Source organism: Bos indicus, chromosome 13 (assembly GCF_029378745.1).
Source record: "Bos indicus isolate NIAB-ARS_2022 breed Sahiwal x Tharparkar chromosome 13, NIAB-ARS_B.indTharparkar_mat_pri_1.0, whole genome shotgun sequence".
Taxonomy (NCBI): Eukaryota; Metazoa; Chordata; class Mammalia; order Artiodactyla; family Bovidae; genus Bos; species Bos indicus.
The window spans coordinates 53,855,400-53,880,345 of NC_091772.1; the positions used below are offsets into that span (position 1 = coordinate 53,855,400).

General features: G+C 60.6%; 3 protein-coding genes across 4 annotated transcripts in view; 1 reads left to right on the forward strand and 2 right to left on the reverse strand.

Moving 5' to 3' along the window:
* Positions 1–9,284: 9,284 nt before the first annotated feature.
* Positions 9,285–11,166, forward strand: SOX18 (SRY-box transcription factor 18). The gene is made up of 2 exons (XM_019972679.2): positions 9,285–9,766; positions 9,914–11,166. Exons 1-2 carry the CDS (start codon positions 9,409–9,411, stop codon positions 10,723–10,725), a joined length of 1,170 nt encoding a protein of 389 aa, XP_019828238.2. The 5' UTR covers positions 9,285–9,408; the 3' UTR covers positions 10,726–11,166.
* A 6,927-nt stretch (positions 11,167–18,093) lies between these two features.
* On the reverse strand, positions 18,094–22,426 carry C13H20orf204 (chromosome 13 C20orf204 homolog). The gene is made up of 4 exons (XM_070801274.1): positions 20,386–22,426; positions 18,755–19,027; positions 18,520–18,672; positions 18,094–18,401 (listed from the first exon to the last, which is right to left on the reverse strand). The coding sequence occupies exons 1-4, from the start codon at positions 20,386–20,388 to the stop codon at positions 18,255–18,257; spliced, it is 576 nt and encodes a 191-aa protein (XP_070657375.1). The 5' UTR covers positions 20,389–22,426; the 3' UTR covers positions 18,094–18,254.
* Positions 22,427–22,563: 137 nt separating this feature from the next.
* PRPF6 (pre-mRNA processing factor 6) overlaps positions 22,564–24,946 on the reverse strand; it is a 34,754-nt gene continuing 32,371 nt past the window's right edge. The window contains exons 20-22 of one of the 2 annotated variants that reach the window (XM_019972005.2): positions 23,187–23,313; positions 22,889–22,965; positions 22,564–22,791 (exon numbers count right to left, since the gene is read on the reverse strand). In XM_019972005.2, coding sequence (XP_019827564.2) covers positions 22,897–22,965; positions 23,187–23,313 — 196 coding nt within the window. In that variant the 3' untranslated portion in view covers positions 22,564–22,791; positions 22,889–22,896. The remainder of the gene's footprint in view (positions 22,792–22,888; positions 22,966–23,186; positions 23,314–24,946) is intronic. The other variant, XM_019972007.2, reaches the window with a different exon arrangement.

Below are 24,946 nucleotides of genomic sequence, written 5' to 3' on the forward strand. Positions count from 1 at the left end.
ATTTGATCTCTGGTTCCTCTACCTTTTCTAAATCCAGCTTGAACATCTGGAAGTTCACGGTTCACGAACTGGTGAAGCCTGGCTTGGAGAATTTTGAGCATTACTTTACTAGAGTGTGAGATGAGTGCAGTTGTGCAGTAGTTTGAGCATTCTTGATGTTGAAGCTGAAACTCCAATACTTTGGCCACCTGATGTGAAGAACTGACTCATTTGAAAAGACCCTGGTGCTGGGAAAGATTGAGGGCGGGAGGAGAAGGGGACGACAGAGGATGAGATGGTTGGATGGCATCAGCGACTCAATGGACATGAGTTTGAGTAAACTCTAGAATGTGGACAGGGAGGCCTGGCATGCTGCAGTTCATGGGATCATAGAGTCAGACACGACTGAGCGACTGAACTCAACTGAACTAAACTTGAGCATTCTTTGGCATTGCCTTTCTTTGGGATTGGAATGAAAACACCTTTTCCAGTCCTGTGGCCACTGCTGAGTTTTCCAAATTTGCTGGCATATTGAATGCAGCACTTTCACAGCATCATCTTTTAGGATTTGAAATAGCTCGACTGGAATTCCATCACCTCCACTAGCTTTGTTCATAGTGATGCTTCCTAAGGCCCACTTGACTTCACATTCCAGGATGTCTGGGTTAGGTGAGTGATCATACCATTGTGATTATCTGGGTTATGAAGATCTTTTTTGCATAGTTCTTCTGTGTATTCTTGCCACCTCTTCTTAATATCTGCTGCTTCTGTTAGGTCCATACCATTTCTATCCTTTATTGAGCCCAAATTTGCATGAAACGTTCCCTTGGTATTTCTAATTTTCTTGAAGAGATCTCTATTCTTTCCCATTCTATTGTTTTCCTGTATTTCTTTGCACTGATCACTGAGGAAGGCTTTCTTATCTCTCCTTGCTATTCTTTGGAACTCTGCATTCAAATGAGTATAACTTTTCTTTTCTCCTTTGCTTTTCGCTTCTCTTCCTTTCACAGCTATTTGTAAGGCCTCCTCAGACAGCCATTTTGCTTAATCCCCAGCACTTTATCCTGGTTTGTTCTGGGGAGAAATCAGATGGGGTCTAGCCTCGAGGCTGGCTCCCTAACAGTGATGGCCCAGACCCTGCCCCAACTGGCGCCTCCACTAAGGTTGAGTCGCTGTCTGGCATGGACCCTTCTTGACAGCACAGGTGATGCTTCTGAGAGGCCTTTCTTGATCCTCTCCTTCTGACTCTAGTGTTAGGGACCAGAAGCGGTTTGTTGGACATACATCTGCAGTGCTTTGCTGTATGCTGACCATATGGGTTGACACTCTCCCCCCTGTGCTCCAGGCTTGTCAGAAGCCATGGCTGAGCTCAGCATCTCCAGAGGCAGGGCCCTACCCACATCTTCAAGGTCCCTGGCACTTTCCTAACCCCATCCAGTGCCGGGGTTTGAGTGAGGGAGGCTTCCAATGTGTGGCTGGGTTGGACGTTTTAAGCCACAAAGACTCAAGCGTGACCTCTGAGCTGGTTAAGAAGGAAAAGCCTTGCCCCTTATCCCCCAGGGTGGATGGGGCCTGGAGGTTTTGTCCTCTGTCCTCAAATGGCAGAGGCACAGGCCTCCCAGCCAGCCCAGTGGACACTGAACATTGGGCACCCCAAGGAGGGCAGGGATTTGAGGGATTGGGGGCTGTATTACAGGGGTTTGGAGTTTGTCCCCCAGCCAGTGACCATATACAAGCTGCTAAAAGGGGCAGGGGTGACCACAAGTCAGGGGCCAACTAGGGGATGGGGGAGATGGAAACAGGGCAGGTCTGTGAGCTGAGGAGGGAGACTGGGCCAGGTGGGAGGGAATAGGACAGGGTATCAACCTGGGAGTCAGAGACCATCCCCTGGCAGGAAAGAAACCCCATAGGAAAGCCTCCCAGTCGCCTCTGCATTGCTCTTCAAGGGATGCATACTGTCCCTTCAGTTATGAGTGAAGCCGTGAACATATCACAGCAGGGCCAGGACTGTCCACAGCACAGACTAGAGCCCCTTCATGTCTCAGCCATTGTGCTGATGCCCCCAGCATCCTGACACAATCACTGCTGCCCTGAGCTGCACCAATAAAGAAGCACTTGGGTTCTATATCCCACAGTTTAGAAAATAATTTTCTTTTAGTGTAATTGTTTCCATGTCAACCTGGGCTCTAACTTTGGGACAGGGAGGCAAGAGGGGGCTGTCAGCTGAGCACAAGGGCCCTGCCCTAGCCCAGAGGAAAACCCACCTCGGGCCCTCCTACTCCTCCCTCCGACAAGGACCACAGAGACAGCTCATGAGGAGCCAGGCATGGCTCAGAGGCTCTTGACTGAGGCCACCAAGGCTGCGGATGAACAGAGACCAAGACACCAGTGATCAGGAGGTGTGGGAGGAGGGAGGGTGATTGGGAAGAGTGGACAGGCAAGTGGGGGTGGGTGACAGGGGAGGTGGAGGCTTCCCGGCTGGACCTGGGGACTATAGCCCTTTGCCCCATGACGGGAGCCCTGAACACTGACAAGGTGCAGTCCCATATGGAAGCCACCACCACAGGGGGAGGAGTGTGACGCCATGCAGGGTCCAGGCCCGGTGACCTGTCTTGTGGCCTGCAGGCCCCAAGCAGAGGCCTCTGGGTGGCGGGAGTGAGCCACAGATGGCCTGTGGGCCAGGGCCCTCCACCCCCACCCCTGCCAGGCCAGGAGGTCCAATTGGTTCTGGCCACAGCCATGAAGCAGCCCAGGTGAGATTGTGGTTAGTCCTGGAGAGAGACCCTCATGTGTGGATTCTGGGGGTGAGTCCCACTCTGGCCAGGGCTCAAGCTGGAGTAGTAGTGACTGAATAACCCCCAAACCCCTGACTCTCCATCCTAGAAGTCCCTGGTCCTGTCATGAGTTCATGACCCCCAGAACCTTTCTCAGGACAGTCACCATCCACCCAAGACCCCTTGGACCCTACTGAATCTTGGGAACTTCCTCCTCCAAGGCATTTCCCCCAGCAAGCTGCCTGGGCCCCCAGATCCTCCCCACCCACCCCCCGCCAGAAAGCTGTGCCTGCAGGGTGACCTCAGGACTGTGAAGTGAACCTGGCTGTACCCACAGCAGGGTGCTCACTGGGGCTCCAGACCCCACATCCTTTTTGCTGTATCTGGGGTACTGGCACACAACCCAAGTCACACAAGGGTTGTGTCCCACCTTGCAGGGGTCTTCCACACTTGACCCCTTTATGGTGAGAGATTCATGGGTCTGCCCACAAGGGCCCTACTCCGTGGGGAGCCTGGCCTGTCCCGGGGGCTCTGTGGGCAGATGCAGCCCTGACAGTGGCCTGGGGACACCCCAACAACACTTCAAGGTCCATCCCACACAGACAGGCTGCACTATTGGCCCAGAGGCCTGTCCCTCCCCCATCCTCAGACCACGGAAACATCGGAAGCTCAGGCCATTTATTTTTCTATTTGTGTCCGCATGCTTGCCTGCCCAGAGCTGGCCATGACCCCCGCAGGTCGAATCCTGCTTCCCTTCTGGCTGGGGCAGGGGCCTCGGTGGGAAGCCCAGTGCTGCCAAACTCACATGGAGCCCCCTCCCCCTTCCCATGGCCACAGGGGTTGGGCAGGGAGATGTCGAAGTCCCAGAAACCCCCATTCCCTCTGCTGTGCTGTGGGCAATGCTTCCCTGACCCTGGTGCCCAGCTGTTTCCGCGCCTTATTCCATCAGGCCCTCTAGCCCAGCCGTGGGCCACAGGGCTCTGACCCCAGCCAGTCCCATTCAGGCCTCCCTCAGGTCCTGGCCTCTGAGCTCAGGCAGGGTGGTGACCAGGGACCAGGTCCAGCCCAAGTCCTCCATCCTGCATGCCAGTGCACATCTCATCTGGCCAGTGCTCTCTCTGGGCCTCAGTCTCCTGGTCTGCAGAATGGGAAGAAGTACCGCCCCCAGCAGCCTCTCCTGGAAAGTCCCAGCCCCGCCCAGGGATTGGCCCAGGCCCAGCTCCCTCCCCCAGAAGCAGCACTTTGGGGAGGCAGGAGGCACCCCCCAGAGGCCAGCAGCAGAGGCCCTGGCGGCCTGCTCCAGGCTCGCTCTAACAATGCGCTTCCCCCACACAATTCCCAGAAACACCGCCCTCCCTGCCCTGCCAGCCCGCCAGGCTGGCGGCCACTCCACCCTCCCCCTCCCCAGGGGCTCCAGCAGAAGCAGGGTCAGGGGCCCTGATGAAAGCAGGAGGTCTAACTCACAGGGGTCCCCAAGGCAGTGCCTCCCAGGGGTCCAGGCACACAGCCCTTCCCTGGTGGAGAGAAACAAAGGAAACTCCTTTAGGGGCAGCAGACCAGGGGGCCCAGGAGCCAGGCCCCATTCTCAGAGCGACCCCTGCCTTCTCTGCGGGTGGAGAGGTGGTGAGTACTTCCTTCTGCCTGCACTGGGCCACCTCCCTCCACACAGCAGCGTGGAGTGAAGAGCTAAATCCAGTCACGCTGCTCCTCTGCTCAAAACTCTCCCAAGCCCCCATGTCTTCTTCAGAGAAGAAAGCAAGACCCTCCAGACCTCCCACAGCCCTGGTCCCCTCTCCAGCACGAGCCTGCCCCAGGGCCTTTGCACATACTATTTTCTCTTCACAGAACACTCTTCCCCGTGTCCCTTCCTTGCTTTCACGTACTCTTCAGGGTTGGCTCCACGGTCCCCTCCTGAACGGATAGGCAGTGAGCACCCTGACACAGCCCCTCTCTCTCCTTCACAGCCTAGCACCCTGGATTCTGACTTTTTGTGGATTTGTTGATTTGTCTGTCACTCCTACAGAACAGAAGCTCCCCACAAGCAGCACTTGGGTCTGTTTTGTTCGCGGCTACACCTCTATCTCCTAAAACAGGGCCTGACCTATTCAGGTGGGTCAGTAGCCAATGGGTGGATGGATGGGTAACTCCTGAGCCTGAGAGAGAAGGGGCGGCTGGTCCCCAAGACACAGGCCTGCCTTCCAGCCCAGCTAGCAGTCACAATCGGTTGGACCATCAGAGCCACTTGTTACCAAAGCCAGGGCTTCAGTAGAAAAGAAGCACACAGTGGCAGTGCCCACCAGGCCCCGTGGGCCAGTGACCACCTGGAGGGCTTGGCTTTCCTTCCATGCTTCCCAGGGCAAATGAGGACTGTCAGCAGAGCCTGGCAGGAGAGAAGAGGGGCTGGGCCAGCCCAGAGCAGGGTAGTCATAGGGTGGGGGCTCAGGATACCCAAGTGCGTCAATATACAACCCCCCAGCCAGGGCACACAGAGAGCCCATCTCTGTCCCACCAAGAGTCTCCAGGGAACCAGGGCACCACTCCTGTATCACCCAGGCCTGGGGCGCCAAGGTCTGAGCAAAGACGCCTTTCCAGCAGCTGCCTGAGCCCGGATTGACTGGCATGGGGGTGGAGCCAAGGGCAGAGCAATAGGCCTGGCAGGCTAGCTGTGCCGGACAACTGGACAGACAGAGTGTCTGGCGCCTGCTCAGCCAGGCTGGCCCTCCACTCTCTCCTCGCAGCTGTGGCCTTCCTTCCTGAGCTGGTGTTTCCTGGCTCCTCCCTACTGTTGCCATGGAAACTGAGAGCAGCCTGGGGGCTCCCCCTGACCCCCCCGCCTGGTTCCCACGGAGCCCCCGCTGAGCACCAAGAGAGGCCCACACAGAATGCAGGACACTGGAGGACAACCATGGCCACAATGCCCCAGGGCTCGCCCTGCTTGGGACCCCAGCTCCGATCCAACACAGCGCCCCTGCCGGACCCTGACACCTGGGACATCCACAAAAGTGATCTAACATGACCGGCCACAGCCCATTTGCCCCGGTGAAGCCACCATCCCAGAGGGCTCCTCACACAGGCTACATTCGGTGCCCCCACCCCCAACTCACAAGTCCCCTTCAACCCAGAGAAGCCCCCCCACCCACCTGGTCCTGCTAGTCTGAAGCACTCAGGGGCAGACCCAAACCCTGCACCACAGCCCTGGGACCTGCAGGGGTGCCATTCTCCCACATGCCCCACAAGCACCCCCACGAGCACACTGACACCTAAGTTCCTAAACCACCCAGCTCTAACCAGGACTTCCAGGTCCCCACGACAGTGACAGTGGCAAATTGTGCCCTGACCCCTGCACTTCTGAGACACTGCCCTGTGAGTGTGAGCACCGCGCCAGGTCCCTTGCACCCCATGGCCCTCTGCACACCAGGACTGAGAGCAGGAAGGTATGGGCTGGACAAGCCAGCCACCTCAAGCCTGAGCTCCAGCGTCCCCCAGGATTAGGCCTGCTGCTAGGCGAGTCATGCATGCACATGGGGAGTGTGCCCACTTGATTCTAGGCCATCGGGTGGCTTCCCCACCCCCATCCAGCCTTTGGGGCAGCTTCAAGGACAAACAGGAGGATCTGGGCCAGGCCTGAGCCCCAGTCTCCAGGACCACAAGGCAGGGCCTGAACTGGGTGGCCTGGCTCCAAAGCCCAGGAGTCAGGAGACCAGAGACCTTTCCACCTGGACCCGTAACTGATGGGGACCCTGCTCCCGCCCTCTAGGAGAAGGGTAGTTCTGCCTCTAGGGACTCAGTAATTGGTCCCAGCCCCGCTACTGCTCCTGCAGCAAGCCAGGCCTGGGTGGCTAGGAGCCTATGAGGTCTATGCCCCGGGCAGTGCCTGGGAGGTCTGCCACCCCCAGAGCCCAGCAAATCTCCCACTCAGAGGCACTGAGGGGATTACCCAGAATCCCTTGCAGGCTTTGCCCAGAGCCTAGGGGTCCAGTCCAGGCTGAGAGAGGGAGTGGGTGGAGGGCCAGGAAGGCAGTGGCCACTGGACGCCCAGGCCAGCCCCCGCTCACAGAATAAGCTTGCTCACCAGCCCACATCCTGTCTGGGGAGACGGGGGGCTGCAGACAGGACCTCCCAAAGTGGGCAGCAGCAGACTTGGACCAGGTGGGTCCTGGAGACATAGTAACGTCCTCAGACTGTGGATGGACTGGGGGCCATAGCTTGGTGGCCAGAGAAGTCTTTGGGAACTCCTCCCCTGGTGGATGTCCAGGGCCAGGCCTCCACTCCCCACAGGACCTCATCTCCTATGGCAAAGTCCAGCCTCATCCTCACACCTAGGCAGACAGACACGGACACACAGACCACATACCGACACATACCTCTGATGCCCAACTGGTCACACCCACGACAGCCCTTCCACAGCCCGGGGTGTATCCCCAGCCCTGAGGCTCCAAGGTCAGGGCCACCCTGACTGCAGCTCCCACCCCACTGTTTTCCCATCTGGATGGTGGGCCAGAGCTAATGTCAGCCTTGCCAGGCAGCACACAGAGGAGGGAGCCTGACCCCGAGGAGGTGGGGGTCACCTCAGGAGGCTCTCCCCTGCCTTGCTGAACCCCAGTTCATAGGACGTGACAGCCGGACACCTGAGTGCTGGAGCTCAGCCAAGAGGGAGGGTCAGTGGCTGGCGCCAGGCGAAGCAGCCCTCCTGGGGGGTGGGGCCCTGGTGGTGAGGTAATTCTGGCCACGGAGCTACCAGCAGCTTGAGTTGCTAGGCTCTCAGGGACTGCAGGGGGCCAGGCAGGGCCCTGAGGGAGCCAAAAATCCACCACAGGGTCAGGGGCTGGAGTGGAGGAACCAGAAGCCACCTTCCCAAGCCCAGTGGTGATCAGCTCAGGCTCCTGCTGCTCAGGCTGAGCCAGGCCTTTGACCCCAGACCACACCCAGAAGGCTGCAGGGCGATGTCACCTCTGCCAGATGCTGGTCCCATGGACCCATCCTTCAGCCCAAGTCTTTCTCACATGTCTCTTCTCCCAGCCCCAGTCCACCCACATTGGTCAAAGGGAAACAGTCACATCTGGGAGAGGCTGTACACTCGTCCACCCTCAGGCCCCCCATTCTTGTCTACCCGCCAGGAAAAGCCAATCTTCCCCCCAGACTCAATGGGACCCCCTCAACTGTCCCCAGTCCATCAGCATGGGCTCAGTGTCCATGAATTAGGCGCCAGAGCCTGGGAGATGTAGAAACCTGATAGCAGCCACCCAACCCTACATGACAGAGCCTGCGCTGCGGATGGAATGCACACACAACTGACCTCATGGCGGAGGACCCCTGTGGGGGTGCTGGCCTCTCTCCAGGACAGCTCAGGAGCAGCAGCTTGTGGGAGCTGTCAGACCCACAGGGGACCTGCCCCCTCATAAGCCCTGACTGTGGCCTAGAGGGACTACCAGGGACAGAGGATCCAGGAGTTCTGGCCACCCACACCTAGGATCACCATCACCTGAGGTCACTCACTATGAAGCTCTCAACACATGCGATGGGGCTCCTGACGAGGTAGTGGAGCTACAGAGCTCACAGACTGCCAGTGGATGTGCAGGAGGGAAACTTATCCTACACCCCCAACACACACACACACTCACAGCCCCCTTAGAACCACCCTCAGCATGGGGGCAGGGGAGCAGCCTGCCTGGGGAACACCCGTCAGGGTCTGGGAACCCAGACACCCTCTGGAAGGGGTGGGAAGGGACTTCAAGGAGGCTGGCAGCTCCTCTGGACATCCTCAGGGGTCTGAGGGCCCAGGGGAAGGCCCCTCTTCCTGCCACCTGACCCAGCCTCACTTCTGCAGCAGCGCTGGCCTGGCCCACTGGACTGGGTAACCAGTACTACAACTGGTCAATCAGGCTCTGGGGAGGGGGATGAGGCGCTGGGCTCCACCCACTGGACCCCTTCCCTTGCTCTGCTATAGGTGCCTGCCATCCACCTTCTCCTCCAGGTACTCAGCTGCTGCGGTTTGCCGATTTTCCAGCGCTTGCGAGTGCGGTGGGGAACACGGTGAACATCTCCCTTAACCCCATGAATAGACCTGGGGAGCGGTGGGGGTTGGGGGAGGCTCAAAGTTCCCAGAGCTGCAAGTTCCACATGTAGGTGAAGGACGAGTGAGCAGGGACGCCCGGGGTAACTCAAAGCAGCTCCCTCAAGACACAAAGCACTTTTCCCAAGGTGAACTTCCCTTGGAGTCAGAATCTGCTGGGAAGACAGCCGCCCCCGCCCCCAGTTCCTGCCCGGGGGTCTGATTCTGAAAGTCTGACAGCCCCCACAAGGCTGCCCCCTGCCAAGCTTCGGGCCACATCAGCCGCCCTCTCCCACTCAGGGGGGTCTCTCCTTCGGAGCGGGTGAGGGGGGCGCCGCTTCGAGGAGGCCGCAGCGGAATCTCGCCCCGCGGAGAAGAAAGGGAGCCCCCGGGAGGAGGGGGGCGGCCCCGGCCCGCCCCGGCCCGCCCTGTCCGCCACGCCGCCCATTGGCCCCCGCGCTGCTATATCTGGGCGCCCACCCGGCGAGAGGCCACTGCCGTCCCCACCGCCGCCCGCCAGCCCAGCGCGTCCGACCCCGACGTGCCCGCCGCCCACCCTCCGCGCTCCCGCGCTCCGTTCCGCCCAGGCCGCGCCCAGCTGGAATGCAGAGATCGCCGCTCGGCTACGGCGCACAGGACGATCCGCCCGCCCGCCGCGACTGTGCATGGGCCCCGGGCCCCGGGGCCGCCGCTGAGCCGCGCGGCCTCCCCGCCGTCCCCGTCGTCCCCACCGCGCCCGCCGCGCCTGCCTCGCCGCCTAGTCCGCCGCGCAGCCCGCCTCGCAGCCCCGAGCCGGGGCGCTATGGTCTTAGCCCGGCCGGCCGTGGGGAGCGCCAGGGGACCGACGAGTCGCGCATCCGGCGGCCCATGAATGCCTTCATGGTGTGGGCGAAGGACGAGCGCAAGCGGCTGGCGCAGCAGAACCCAGACCTGCACAACGCGGTGCTAAGCAAGATGCTGGGTGAGTGGCCGCGAGGCAGGGGCGGGAGCTGGGGATGGGGGCGGGGGGGGTCCCGGGGGACCTCACGCCGGGGCGCGCGCTGGGCTCGGCTGTCAGCCTGCCAGCTCTCCCGACGGCACCCATCTGACCCGCGCCCGCGGCCCGCAGGCAAGGCGTGGAAGGAGCTGAGCCCGGCGGAGAAGCGGCCCTTCGTGGAGGAGGCGGAGCGGCTGCGCGTGCAGCACCTGCGCGACCACCCCAACTACAAGTACCGGCCGCGCCGCAAAAAGCAGGCGCGCAAGGCCCGGCGGCTGGAGCCCGGCCTCCTCCTCCCAGGCTTGGCGCCACCGCCGCCGCCGCCGCCTCCCGAGCCCTTTCCCGCGGCTACGGGCCCGGCCCGAGTCTTCCGCGAGCTGCCACCGTTGGGCGCCGAGTTCGACGGTCTGGGGCTGCCCACACCGGAGCGCTCGCCGCTGGACGGCCTGGAACCCGGCGAGGCCGCCTTCTTCCCTCCGCCCGCGGCGCCCGAGGACTGCTCTCTGCGGGCCTTCCGTGCGCCCTACGGCCCAGCCGAGCTGCCCAGGAACCCAGGTGGCTGTTTCGGGGCGCCGCCAGCCGAGGCGCTTAGGACAGCGCCCGGCCCCGCCGCACCGCTTTGCGGCCTCTACTACAGCGCCCCGGGCGCGCCGGGCCCGGGCCCCTACCCCGGCCCTCTGTCGCCGCCACCCGAAGCCCCTCCCCTGGAGAGCGCCGAGCCGCTGGGACCTGCCGCCGACCTGTGGGCCGACGTGGACCTGACCGAGTTCGACCAGTACCTCAACTGCAGCCGGACTCGCCCCGACGCCGCCGGGCTCCCGTACCACGTGGCGCTGGCCAAGCTGGCCCCACGCACCATGTCCTGCCCCGAGGAGAGCAGCTTGATCGCCGCGCTGTCCGATGCCAGCTCTGCTGTCTACTACAGCGCCTGCATCTCGGGATAGGTCGTCCGGGGCACTGTGCGATGGCTCTGTCTCTCGCAGGCAGAGTTGCCACTATTTGTCACAGCCCCGCAGGAACCCGCGACGCTGGGCCTTGGCCGGGTCGAGGGCACCGCGACGGGAGGGTCCCCACGTACTGGGGCTTGGCCGGGAAGCCCAGGCCTAGGACGTGTGGGCTGACCCTGCCGGGGCTAAGCTTAATCCTTTTCTTGCAGTGTATTTTCTAGAACTAGGCTGTATTTTTTACTTTGCCTTTTTTATATTCATAAAACAATATATTTAAGTTTTAATTAAACTTTTTCTCCCAAGGGGTTTCAGTGATGCAAAGCACCAATGTAGCAAGGGCTTTTAAAATAACATTTGTTTGCTGTAAAGGAGGAGCCAGGAGCTGGGTCCCCCTGGACCAGGCGAGGCCACAATAAAGCACCTCACCTTTCCTCCAAACTCTAGTGTCTGTGGTTGTTGCAGTGGGGATGGAGGGAGCTGTTGGGGGGGTCCATCCTTCCAGGACACTACCCCAGGCAGCTGGTGGGAGGCAAGAGGTGTGGGCACTCCTCACCCTCCCATCCCCAGTTCCCTGCCACTCTCTATTTTAACTCAAGCCTAATAAGGGTCAGACTACACCCAGAAATCCCCCCACACTCTCACCCAGATGAGGATTTAACCATCCTCATCTCATCTTTAAAACTTTCTTTAAGCCCAGTGACTGCCCAAGACAGCACCTCTTTCTCAAGGAGGCTGGTGGGGTTGACGCCTGTCTGCAGACCTGACATCCTGGGACCCCAGTCCATCATTCTCACTCAACCTGGTGTCCCAAGAGGCGGTAGCACCATGACCAATCCCTGCGGCCCCCCAGGGTGACCTGTGCAGGCTCTCCAGTGACACAGGGCCAATGACCAGAGCAGGGGGCTCAGGCTTCCCATTTCAAGCTTCCCACATTGGAATCCATCACTCTAGCCCTGTGCCCCGTCCCTGAAGGACCGGATGCCCTTTCCGTACAGCCTCCTTGGTTCCCCCAGCGCTGGGGAGCCCATGAGTTCAGGGAAAGTTTGCAACAATCATCTTGGGAGATTCTTTCCTGGAACAGGGTCCCAACACTGGTCCTCCACACACCCACACTCTTCTCGGGCCACACAGGTCTTCCAAGAGGTCTTCCAAGAGGAGGGGTCATGTGTCCCCCTGGCCTGTCCTCCCCCAGTAGCATATGGGGCTGATCTCTGGCAACCCTGCCTGACATGGCACATGCACCCTGGGACACGGGCATCTGGTGATGATGTGGGCTGCTCCGTGGCTGCCGTGAGCCTGAACCTGATTACATGTGAGCAAGTTTGCACATGCTCTGAGCATGGCAATGATGCTGTGACGGTGTGACCATGTGATTCAACGTGACCTTCCACGATGACTGTGTGTGACACCCAGTGTGTCTGAGACTGTGTGCACGTGTGTCTCCCTGTCAGCTTGGGTGTCGGTGCACAGGGGCCCACTGCCTGAGTGTGTCTGAAGGGGTGAACAGGCGATGGGCTGTTCTTATTGGTGTCCTGCCTCCAAGGAATCACCTCTCTAAACTGGCATGAGCCTCACACCTCAGCGGGTGGAATGGGGGAGCGGCACCTGGGCCCCCTTCACCCCCATCCCCACCGCATTGTGAGCAGGGCCCAGAGACCTCCAAAACAAAGGGACAGAGAAACACAAACTGAGGAGATGGATGTGGACGTAGAGAGGAGCCCTGGGCAGGTTAAGGCAGACAGAAATGGCCTCCAGGACACCAAGGACAGTGCTGGTACACAGGAAGAAACAGGGAATGAGGCCCAAAGGGACACGGTGGTCCAGTCCAGGGGATGGGGGGAGCTCTGAGACACCAATGCCAAGTCCCGGGCTCAGGCACAAAGGCCATGTCACCCATTAGTGTGCACACTCAGCTCCCATGGCCTCCAACTCCCACTTGGGGTGGGCCTGGGGGACAGATGACCCATCCACTGGAGCCCCGGGTCAGCTGGGCCAAGGTGTGCCCCCTGCCATGGGGGTAGTCTCTGTAGGAGGCATACCTATAGTAGCCAGAGTCTAGTAGCTTCTGCCCCCTTCCCCACCCCCAGGGCAGACCCTCCCACATCTTCACCCCACTCCCTGGCCAGGACATGGCGAAGGGAGTGCCAGCCCAGCTTCTCCTATCACTGAGAGACCCCTGCCTGGGCACAGGCATCACCTCACCTGTGTCCCCATCCCAGAGACACCCATGGACACACAGAGAGGCTGACTGTCTCTCCTGTACAGGGAGCAGTTTTCTAGCATTCTCCTCACCTCACCCTTGGGGTGGGGGTGGGGATGGGGGCCCCAGGGTGCCCAAGTGGGAGCGGCCAAGCAACTTGCCCCCTAGAAGCCCCTCTCTCACTGCCAGGGTAGGAGGAGCGGGGTCTCAATTTGGGCCAAGTCCTTGGAGTCAGGGGCTGGGGGAATTCAGGAGCAGAATCAGGACTTCGAACACACGCACACACACACACAGATGGCAGCTGTTTTCAGAGAGCAGTCAAGTGAGCACCACACAAGACCCAGGGCAGACTGGCCTCCTAGGGCCTAGAGACCCAGTCCTCCTAGGCAGGACCACAGCCTCAGGGCCTGGGTGGTTCCAGCCTTGGATCAGGCTTCCCACCCCTCCCCCTCTTGGCCCCACCCACCTGCTTCCCCTAGGGTCAGGAGAAGGGAAGTCCCCACCCCCAGCTCCCGCTGAGTCAGGCTCGCCAGGAACAGACCCAGGCGACCTAGCTCCTGGCGGGAAGTTCTAGCAGCCTGGCCTGGCTAAGTCACAGCTCTCACGCCCAGGACCCAGCCTAGCGCTGGGGTGACCTAAGCCGAGGTGTGGAACCCTGCCCCCAAGCTGCCCAGAGGAGGAGGGATTATGCCTGAGAGCAGGTACAGTGCACTCCTTCTCCCCAGTAGACATGGTCATCACTACCTCCACAACCTCAGTAACATCCCCGACACAACCAGACACACACCATGCCAGCATTAGGGCTGCTCCCAACAAGGCTAGGCTGGGCAGGTGAAGAGGGACTTAACTCTTTACTTGATGGACAAACACCCTAGACAGCCCAGTCACTCAGTTGACAGCCTACAACATCTATGTTATTGTTGTTTAGTTGCTAAGTCCTGTTCGACTCTTTTGTGACTTCATGGGCTGTAGCCTTCCAGGTTTCTCTGTCCATGGGATTTCCCAGGCAAGAATACTGGAGTGGGTTGCCATGTCCTCCTCCAGGGGATCTTACCGACCCAGAGATGGAACCTTGGTGGCCTGCATTGGCAGGCCGATTCTTTACCACGAGGTGTTTTCAGTAAAGTAACATAAACGTATCTCTAATGACCAAGTCTGAACAAGCAGATTAAGTATCTTAATCTGCACAGCAGGCAGATTGTTTACCGTCTGAGCCACCAGGGAAGCCCAATACGCTGGAGCAGCTATCCCCAAAGGAGGGGATCCAGAGCAGCTGACCTCCCATCCCAACAGGTCCTCAAAACCAAGACTTGGTCCTCTACCCACCCGCCCACTGCCACTGCTGCCCCAGGTTGGGGATAGGCCCTAAGGAGCAGGCTCCAGTCCAGTCCACAGAGGGTTTGGGCCAAGTATGTGGGGGTTCCTGATCCAGGACTGGGGAGAGGGAGGGATGGGAACACCGATGTTCCTCCTCTTTTGTGTTTCAGAGCACAGCCCACTCTGCTTCCTCCCACCCCCTCTACCTCTGCACAAGCACCCAGCCTCCCAGGGAAGTCCAGCAAGGCTCCCCACCCTCTGCCTTATCTCCCAAGACCCCATCGCCGCCACCCACCCCGCCACATCCAGTCCAACCAGCACAACCAGCACAACCCTGCCTCACCCCCTAAGACCCCTCCCTTCCCTTGTCCCCTCCCCCACGACCCCGCCCTGTCCCCCCATGACTCCACCCCTTGCCTCACAAACCCGCCCCTCCCCCACACAACTCCCCTAGCCCCACAACCCCGCCCATCCCCACGACCCCGCCCCGTCTCCCACGCCCCTGCCCGCCCGCGCGAGAAAACAGGAAGGGGCCCGCGGCGGCGGCGCTGGGAGGAAGCGCAGGAAGCGGCGACGGGTGCGGCGCTTATCTCGGGCCGCAGCCGGACCCCTGGCCTCACGCCCCGCGCAGGCTGGGCAGGGGGCGCGGGGGCAGCCGGAGGAGAGGCCTGCTCACCTGGTGGGGGCCCTGGCTGCCTCACCTCCCAGCCACAATTGGCACAACCGGGCCATGGAGAGATGCGACAGGACTTCACTGAACCAGGCTGTGCCTCTCCAGCCTGGTGGGTGACCCAGGGGCCAGCATCCAACCCCAGGGTGCCCCACCTCCCCCACAGCGCACAGTACCCTCCACGCCTAGGCCCTGACCTCCCCATTTCCCCCCAAACAAGGACTCGTTTTGCCCAGCAGGTGCGAGCTCTCTGTTGGTTCTTCCGGGCTTTAACTTGGGGATGGGGGGATGGTTGTTGTTTGTTTCTGTTTACAAAGCTAGGTCTTTTCCTGGAGAGGGGGCAGGATAGGGACTGTCCCGGGGCGCCCCCCCACCAGGGTCCCGCGGGCCACTGGCAGGGACAATGGGCGCCAACACCTGGCACTCCTCCCCCATGAGTATGTGCTTTGCTTCCTGGAGTGGGGGCCTCCTGTGTTTCCGCATCACCATGGCTGCCACAGCCCTCCGTGCACACCTGCAGGCGAGGACCCCACACTCAGGCTCATAGGCAAGGGCCAAGGGCCCTCAGGTCTGGTGCAGGTGTTTCCTCCCTGGCTTTGGTAGCCCCCAGTGCCAGATGCAGGGTCTGACCGACTCACGTCCTGCCTGAGTCCTGGCTCCATGAACGTGGGAGGTGCCTCTGTTCAGAGTCTGGCATGGCAGGCACTTCTCTCTCCCACCACCTCCTGGTGCTCAGCTGGGCTGGGGTGGTAGCCAGTTGGGGAGGGGACATGGGGGAGGTGCTGTTGGGGCCTGTGAGTGGGCCTCAGGCAGGGTAAAGCACTCTGCGGTTCTCAGAAGAGCCAGTGCTTTGGGTTGGCACTGACCCCAGCCCTATGGTCTGCTGGCAGCCTGGGAAGGGGCAGAGTTGGGAGGTAGAGAGAGAGTGGGGCCCATGGGCGGGGCAGGGGAACACACAAGTGGCACAGTTGGGATTAACTTCTTGGTTTTCTGAATCCAGAGACTAGTTTGCCTGTCGTCCGTGTTCCAGATGTTCTTTCAAAGGCTACCAGTCTGGGGAGGCTGTGGGACTCGGACTACCCTTCAAAGCCTGTCTGGGCCCTCCTTGCAGCACTGTGCATGGGGGGTCTAGCTCCCTGGCCAGTGCCCTGCAGCCCCATCTGCCACCCTGCACAGCCCCTCCCTCTGGGCCCCAGCCTCCACCCCGGGTGCAAGCTGCTGAGAAGGCACGCATGTAGGGCAAGGCGCCACAGGGTGCAGGCCCCAACCCCACCAGGTGTGTGCTCCAGAAAAGTCCAAGAACCAGGCTCAGGCCACATGCCTGGGGCCTTGGCAGGGATGGCAGGCACTGGGACCTGGCAGATGCCTTGCATCCACGAAAGGTGGGGCCCATCCACTGCACAAACCACCTATACTCTGCCTTTGGTGGCCTCATGACCCATGGCCCTGACCTCACCATTGAGTCTCCTGTCTCTCTGCTGGTCCCTCACTACCGGGGCAACTCTGATAGGAGCCCCCAGGGAGAAACTGCAGGTCCTGGCTACAGGAACCCTGTCTGCCCCTGTGGTTGCAGCCCAGGACCCAGATGGAGATTGTGGCCCTGTAACTGAGGCCTCTACCCCTCCTCCCAGCTCCCCTGAAATGGGTTTGCTGGAACCTGCCTCAGGCATGGGTGGATGGAAGGGCTGCCATTGCCCACCCACCATGGCAGCAGCCACGACTGCCCAGGAGGCCACACTAAAGAGGTGTTAGGAGGAGCGCTCTCCCCACAGGCCCTGGGGCTTGGGCAGAGAGCCAGGTGCCCTTGAGGAAGCAGGGGGCACAGGGGAAAGGGGAGCTTCTGTGGAGAGCCTGTCCCCTTCCTGTCCCTGCACCCAGACCCTCGGACTCTCTTACTGACCTTCTCCAGGCCTGACTCCCCCAAGCATTGTGCTCCAACCAAAGTGGGCCTTTCCCCTCCTACCTGGATACCTGGCCACAGCCCCAGGCTTACATAGCAGGAGCCAGCCATGTGACTGCTCCCCTCAGCTGCTGCTCCATCAGCATTCCCCAACTTCAAGATGAGGACTCACCCAGGGACTCAGGTCAGCACTCTGGGGTTGCCTGGACCTCACCCCATTCACATCCAAGTCTCTCCTTCAGCCTTACCTTAACTGCACAGGCTCCCCTCACACCCAGAGCGTGCTCTCATGGCCTGGTAGCCATTAGGTGAATGAATGCACCCCGAAGTCCCCACACATGGGTGTCCCTCTGTTTGGGACCTGGCTCTCATCCCAGCTCTCACACTTCCTGGCTGAGATTTGGGGCAAGTCCTGAAACCTATTGCTTCAGTTTCCTAGTTATGAACCGTGGACAGTAGTTGTTGCTGCTCTGTTCAGACTGAGCGTTTACACCCACACACTGGGGGCGATCAGGGGCAGCTGTGCCCTACTGATGGCACCAAGACCTGTCTGTATCTCTCCTGCTTGCCTCTGTCCTGTCAGGGTGCCCCCGGACAAGGGTGCTTCAGTACCTACTGGGCCTGTCCACCTGATGACAGGTGTGCCTGCCAAGCATCCGCCTTGGCCAGGTGCTCTGCCTGCCCTGTCCCCCCCTTCTCCACAGGCTGTGATCTGGGAGGGGCCACAGGCCTCCAGTCCGAGAGATCGGACCCCCACCCGTCCAGGCAAGCATAGGGTCCCAGAGCGCAAGACGGTGGGTCCCTGGCTGGTCTGTCCAGTCCCACAGAGGGGCTGCTGCCACACTTCCCAGGCCACAGGAAATGGCCTGGTCCAGCTTGCAGCCAGGGCCACAGCTTGCTTCCCTTCAGGCCCGTTTCCTTTATCCGGTTGTTTTGCTCCGAATTCACAAAGCTCAGCCTTCCCCTCCCCTCCATTTCCACCCTTCCCCCATCCCAGAGGGAAGCAGGACGGATACGCTGCTACATTTTAGGGCCAGCAGGAGTCTCCCACCCCCATCTCCCCCTCCACACTCCCGCCCCCTCCGCAAGCAGCGCCGAGGGGGAGTCCCATCCCATGGCGCCCCCTGCTGGTCGAGCCTGGGAACACCACCCCACGGCTCTGCCTTGCTCCGCGAGTGTCGGCGGCCTCAGCGTCCCCTCCCCACCGAGGTGCGGACGAGGTGCGGACGGGAGCGGCCGGGCCCCACAGTTGGCAGGCGAAGAGAGGTGGAACCGGGCCGCAGCACCAGCTCAGTTTATTGGGGCCTTGCTCGGAGCAGAGGGCGGGCCCCTTCCGGGACCAGCTCGCCAGGCGGGCACGGCCTCCAATCCCAGGCCCTGGGAAGAGTGCGGGCCGCGGCGAGGGAGGGGCTCTTTCTCAGCCCCGCGGGCTCGGGGTGCTAGGAGCCCCAGGAGCCATCGGTGGCCGCGGCGCGCAGCGCGAACAGCTTCTCCCAGCAGGTGGCGACGGCGTCCAGGGCGCGCAGCAGGAGCCGCCTCCGGCCGCCCGGACGCCGGGAAGGGCGCGTCTCCGGCCGCCAGCTCCGCTGTCGGGGACGCGTCGGTCAGGGCGTGGGCACGGTCCCCACCCTCCCCTCCCCGCTAGCTCTTGTCGGGTCCCTGGGAAGGGAGGCCGCGGCCGTGGGAGCGGGCGGGGACGCGCACCTGGCGCAGCTTCCGGCAGTGGCGTCGCATCACCGCCTCAGTGCGCACCGCCACAGTCCACGCCGCCTTCTCCAGAGCCCCACGGCGGCCCCGGGCCACCGCCCCACGTAGGGTCCGACCCAGGGCCACGATGGACAGTAGGATACTGTGCTCCTGGGGAAGGAGGAGACGAGGCACTGGGGGAGGAGCCCGGTGGGGAGAGGGCTGGAAGGCTTGGGTGGGAGTGTCTCCATACCTTCTGGGCACCACATGAGACTCCCACCCGGCCCCGCCGTCGGGAGACCGCGTCTCCAGTCAGGTTTTTCTGAATGAAATGGTGTCTGAAGCCTGGTCCAGCCCCTTCGACCCTTGGTCTGGTCCACCTCACCGCGGCCTGCAGGTCCTCGAAGATAACCGCGCGGTAGTGGTGAAGCACGTCGGGGACGCTGCAGGCGCCGATCCCGGCCCAGCCCGGAGCGGCCCCCAACAGCGCCAGCAGGAGCGCCCAGAGCGCGGGCTTGGGAGGCCCCTGGAAGGGATACCGGCTCTAGGGAGGGGCTGACCCTCCGACAGCGCTTTGGGTAATGTGCTTCCCCCAGCCGCCCCCCACACACAGGGGACTCGCTGAGCTGGTATAAAACAGAGATATTGCCTAAAACAGAGATATTGCCATGCCCCTCAACAAATGCTCTAGGCACCACTGCTGTGGCAGGTCTGGGGAAAGATAAGCATCAGTACCCGCAGCCCTGCTCTGCATGCCCAAGTACCAAGACTGGAGGGCAGGGCTGAGCTAGGTCTGGGTACAGCAACAAGTACCCGCCATATAGCCTTGCTCCTGGCCATACCCTGACCCATGCCCATCAGAGCTGGGCTCTCCTCTGCTGGGCACCCAACCCCTGGCACTCTGCTCACCTCCAGATGCCCCACAGGAGAGGGCAGAATCTGCCCCCCTCTATCGCTGGGCAGCTCCCCCCAATCAATGGCTTGCTACCAGCTCTGAGAACCATGGGTCCCTCTGCACCCCCAGCCCAACCAGGACAGGGGTGAGGGCTCAGAGTTCAAGGCCACACCCCTTCAGAAGGGGAAGGCTTGCGGAAAGCCAGAGGTGAAGGGAGGAAGGGGACCATGTTCCACCCCACCAGGCCTCCCCTCCCCTAGAATAAGGAACTGGCTCACCTGGATAAGAAGCCACCACCACCACCCCCCACGGCCAGAAGCCCAAACATCAGAGAGAAAGCTGCTTGTTGAAAGGCTCCCAGCCCCCAGGCTGGAGTCACACAGCGGCTGGAAATTAATCATGCGAACCCAGCGAGACTTGGGACTCAGACAGAACTTGACTGTGAGACTTGGGACTCAGACACAGAACTTGACTCTGCTTCCCAGCCCAGTAGGAGAACCTGACCACACAGGGCTGGAGCAGGAGTCCACGGGAGCTCTGCCTGAGGCACCAGGCAGCGCTGGCTGGGGGAGCACATGCAATTATTAGCTGTGGCCCCTTCTCCAAAACTACCCCCTCCCCAGACAAGCTTCACATAATGGCCAACTCAGAGTCGCCCCTCTGCCTGTTGAGGGTCAGAGATCATAGTGAGAACAGGAGCCACTGGTGCTGGAGGGATGTCCAAGTAGGGTAGGTTGGTTGCCCAGGGGGTCTTGGGAAGGTCTGTTGGCCCTTGAGCAGGGCCCAAGGCTGAGGCCGTTCAGCCCCCGAGGACAGGGTGGCCCCTGCACAGGAGGGCAACTCCCCCTCCCTCTGTAGCTGCCAGGAAGGACAGGCAGGAGCACCCAGGCCGGGCGGCGGTGACGGGAACCAAGGGGGATTTCCCAGTGGGGGCACTGAGGGACAGCAGCCCAAGACAGCTCCCACCCCGGCGGCCCACAGCTGCTCACCATGGGCCTCTCAGGATCAGGCTCTCCCTCACTCCCGCCAGGGGACCTCGGACATGATCCTGGGGTCCTCAGGTAGGGAGTGCGGCTGCCACTTCAGGTCCAGTTCCGAGCCCGGCCAACAGAGCTCCCCTGGACGCAGGCGGAGGCAGGCGGACAAGGCTTTTGAAGTTGGCTCCTCCAAGCAGAGGAGGGAGGGAGCAGGAGGGAGGCCCAGGATCCCAGCCTTCCCCCTCCCTCTCCCCACCCCCTATCCAATCACTTCTTCAATTAACCTGACCCTGAAGCCCAGCCCTAGAGGGCTGTCTTCCCATCCAGTGGATCTTGGATTAAGCCATCTACCGGGGAGATCTCCTCCGCCAAGGCAGGGGCAGGGTGCTAGGTGGGCACGGAGCAGGGTGGGGCCCAGCTGGCAGGGAAGAGGACCTTCCTTGGTGGTCAGCAGGTGCTGTCTCTTCCAGGAACCTGAACACCAGCAGGACCAGGTGAGCAGAACTTCACCCACCCAGCCCCCAGCTCCTCCACCCTGACGTCCGGGGGTCCTGCCCCAGCAGGTCCCAGGAAGGGGACTTCCCAGCACCTCGCTGGCCCAGCGCTCAGCTGAGATGCCTCCTGCTGCTCATCCCTCCTGGGTCAAAGGGGTCTTTCCCTGGGGAAGCTCATGGCCACTCGCCCAAACCACCTTGCAGGGAGCTGGACCACAGCACCCTGCCGGGCAGCCTGTGGACACCATCCTGCCCTACCCCCAGCAGTGCTTCAGAACAAGGGGAGCTGAGGAACTCAGCCTTGAGCTGGAACTGAAACATGTCAGTGGAAGAAAAGCTAAGATATGTTTTCCCCAAGGAGAAAAGCAGTTTCACCACCACCCCAAGGCGTTGAGAAAATGACCCCCAGGCAAATAAGAAAGACATTTGCACGTGCTATCAGAAGCTCTGGAACTCTCCGGCCCAGCAGGAGGTCTCACCTGACCTGAAGTCAAAGGAAGTGTCCAGGAGAAGCCACACCCAACTGAGAGCTCCAGCTGCCTGTGGCCGCAGCCTGGGCCTCAGTTTCCACATCTGTGGAGGGACAGGCTGGGTTTCAAGCTCTTAGAAGGGCAACAGGCAGGACCCTTCCCACTTCCTCCAAAAATGACGGAAGGAAACTCCAGAGGCTCAGTGAAGACACGCAGGAACCTCCCCACGGCTGTCCAGACTGGCCTCACAGAGGACAGGAAGGATTTCCAGTCTCAGACCACCCTGAGGCACCAGCACTTCCTGAGCCCACGAAGGGACAGTCTGATCCTGCCCCGGGCTGGACCCAGCAAGGTCTGTCCTCTACAGGCAGACGCCCGCGCCCTAGGTGTTCACAGGGAGGGCGTGCCCCCCACCCTCGGCAGCCACAGGTCAGTGACTAACTCCAACACGAGGCAGAGAAGCCCCTCTGGGATTACTTCTTACAAGAATGTGTGGGAACAACGGCCAACCGCCCTTCTTGTCACCACAAGTGACAATCCACCCACTGCCTCTGGACCACCCTTGACCTCCAGCTAGATGCCTCCACCCACAGCCAACACACCCGCTTCCCAGAGAGCTGGCTAGTTTCCAACTGGACACAAACCCAGGGATCCAGAGCCCAAGGAAACCTCCTGTCCTCACATGGTGGAAGCATATTCAAGTCTCCAGGTAACCAGTGCATTTTCCATCCAGAGAAAGAATGGGTCCAAGAGCTTTAGGGTAAAAATCACTAACTACAAATTAGCAAAAATTAACTCCCCCGCCAATGGGAGTGACCCTCTCACATGCCGAGGGCCTTTTCGCCATCCTGTGGTAGAACCTCAGGGGCCAGGCCCAAGAGCACTCAGGAAATTCACCCTCCTGGGGTGCACACAGCCTGCTGCTGGTGGACAGGAGGCACAGACCCCCTGGGGCGGGAGAAGACCCGCACATGCAGGGGCACTGGGGTCACCTGGCCAGCTGGGCCCTTACTGTTTCCACACACAGCTTTTACCCAGAACACAAGCTCCTGCTTCCATCTCCAAAAAGCCTTACAGAGTTGCCCAGCTCTGCTGGCACTTCCTCTGCGGGGCATAGGCTCTTACGAGGCCTGGAGAGCTAGCCCTATCCAGTGTGGGGACCAGACTGGGATGGTCAAAGCACATGAGGGTAGGATTTGGAGAAAACCCGCTGCCACGAACCCCACGACTACTAGAAAACCTTTAATCAACAAGCAGGACGGCCACCACCCCCGCCCTAACCCCACCCCTGCGCAGGACACTCAGAAGGTGTTCTTGATGCGCGCCGCCACCAGCACCAGTATCTCCCCGATCTTCCGTTGCCAGTTGGCGATGTCCTTGGACGTGGCGCACCACAGCTCCCCGTGCCGGGGCTCGGCGTTCTCGCAGCGCCTCCTCACCTCCTCCCGCTGCTCCTGGGTGGGGACCGCAGATGCTTGAACCAACCCATTCCCACTGTGCTCTACCAGGCCTCACACCAGTGCCTGCACCCGCCCCCCAAAGAGGACCCACCTTCCACATCAGGCGGGGCAGGGTAGACCCTGAGGGCGCTGGGCTCTGGAAAGTCTCTGTCCAGCAGGACAGGACGGCTGTGACACAAAGACAACCCTCAGGCCTCCAGCTCCAGCCCTGTTTCTGCCACAGCCCGGAGTCCCCATCACAACCAACTTGTTAAAAGATGCCCCCGAGCATCTAAATTTCAGGCTGAGACTCCAAGGCTACAGCCAGAAAGCAGCCATGGAAGCTGTGTCAGCCGCCAGCACTTCATTCGGGACTGGTGGGTGGGGGTCATGGGCAGCAGGCGCCTCACCTCTGTGCCGTGCTGCAGCTCAAACTTGTAAAAGAAGGCCCAGGCATCCCCCAGATCTGAATCAATCTTCACAGTGCGGTGGAACCACTCCCGGGCCTTGGTGATCTTCCGCTCGCTCCAGAATAGCCTATTGAGAAGCAGCAGTGGGGGACCACGTGGCCACAGATCAGTGCTGGTGGTGCTCTGGGGCTGCGGGAGCCACGCTGGGGGCAACCCTGGCCCGCTCCATGGTGGGCTAGATCTCGAGCCTTGTGACCCGCTGCAGTGGCAGAGAGTCAGGCACAGGGACTGCTGGTCTTGACCTCTCCCTGGAGAGCTCAGGCTCCATTGGGGTGCCAAGGGATGAGGCCTAGCCACCCAGAAACCCCTCCAGGTCACTATCTGAAACCCTCCTTCCTTCAAATGTCCACCCAAGGCATTTCTCAGAAAACCACCCACAGAGCAAGAAATTATTATCTTTCTCTGAGTAAAACATAGGGAGATGAAAGTAACCAATCGGACAAAAAATTCAATCAAGGCTGTGATTAGGGAAAGAGAAGTTTCTGCCTGCTCCTCCTTTTCACCTTCTGGAACATTCTGTCTTACCAGGCATCTCCAGAAGGAGCTGAAGCCCACACTGAAAACCTGGTCTAAAAGCAGACACAGACCCCTGAAACTAGGCCCAGGAGAAGATCCACAGCATCAGAAACCGAGTCAGGGTCCTGGGAGCTTTCCCCACGTGCCGGAGAGGGCATGACGGGCACTCTGACAGCCAGCTCCACCAGCTCCGCAGTCAAGTTCCAGAGCAGCTGTGCACTAGGCACCTCCAGGCAGCTGCCTTGGCTGGTCTCAGCTACAAAAGGGAGTAATTTCATGCCTGATAGCTTGATTGTTTTTTAAGCCTTGTGGTATTCTTAATTGCTCAGTGTCAGATAAACTGTGATTTAAAGAGCACAAACCCAGATAGCAGCACACAGAGCACCAGCCTGGGAACAGCAAGGAGGGACCTGTTTACTTTACAAAGCCTTTTACAAGGTTTTATGGCAGCTCTATCAGAGTAGAGCAGGAGGTGGAAGCATAGGCGAGAGGGAAGGAGCCCTGGGGACCCAGGTGGGGCCTCAGAAGTTCGTGGGAAGCCCCACACGCAGCACCCTCAGCCCCACAGCAGCCAGGGAGGAGGTGCTGGTGGGCACTGAGGAAGCAGCTGGGCCAGCAAGAGCACACAGGAGCCTCTGGCCCCACACACCCCCTGCCCTAGGCAGAGCCCTGACAAGCCCTCCACCCCAAGCCCAGTCACTTCCCAACCTGACCACACCCAACCACAACCAGGTTCCGCTCCTCTCAGGCCACTGTCCTCCTTTGAGAAGGGAACAGAGAAGGTTCAGGAGGTTCTGAAGGCCCTCCACACCTCCCCAGGGAGCCACGGGCCCAGTACCCTGCACAAGCTGACCGTGGGGGGTCGCCTGCTCACCTCCTCTTGTCCTTGAGGCCAGCACCCTGAAGGACAGGTGGCCTCCACATCCCCAGGCACACCAAGAGCCTGACCAATGGGCCCTAGATTATTCCCAGGGTTACACAGGTCAAACAGTCTGGCTTTTGGCACTAACACGATGGAAACAACTGTCTTGCTCACAGCTGTAACCTAAATTCCGTGTACCAGTGTCAGCAGGCCTGTGTCTGTCCTGCAACCCAAGACCCATGTTGGAATAAACTGAAAAGTGTGAGAGACAGAGAGCGCAGAAACCTGAGAAAGAACCAGGACAAAGGAAGGAGGGTCAGGG

What these genes read in the sequence shown, in the direction of transcription:
- SOX18 (XM_019972679.2), top strand. Translation starts at nt 9,409, where the DNA reads ATGCAGAGATCGCCGCTCGGCTACGGCGCACAGGACGATCCGCCCGCC. An exon ending in GGTGCTAAGCAAGATGCTGG is followed by an intron (nt 9,767 to 9,913) that starts GTGAGTGGCCGC and finishes CGCGGCCCGCAG; the next exon opens with GCAAGGCGTGGAAGGAGCTG.
- C13H20orf204 (XM_070801274.1), bottom strand. An exon ending in TCTCATGTGGTGCCCAGAAG is followed by an intron (nt 18,673 to 18,754) that starts GTATGGAGACAC and finishes CTCCTTCCCCAG; the next exon opens with GAGCACAGTATCCTACTGTC. An exon ending in ACTGCCGGAAGCTGCGCCAG is followed by an intron (nt 18,402 to 18,519) that starts GTGCGCGTCCCC and finishes CGTCCCCGACAG; the next exon opens with CGGAGCTGGCGGCCGGAGAC.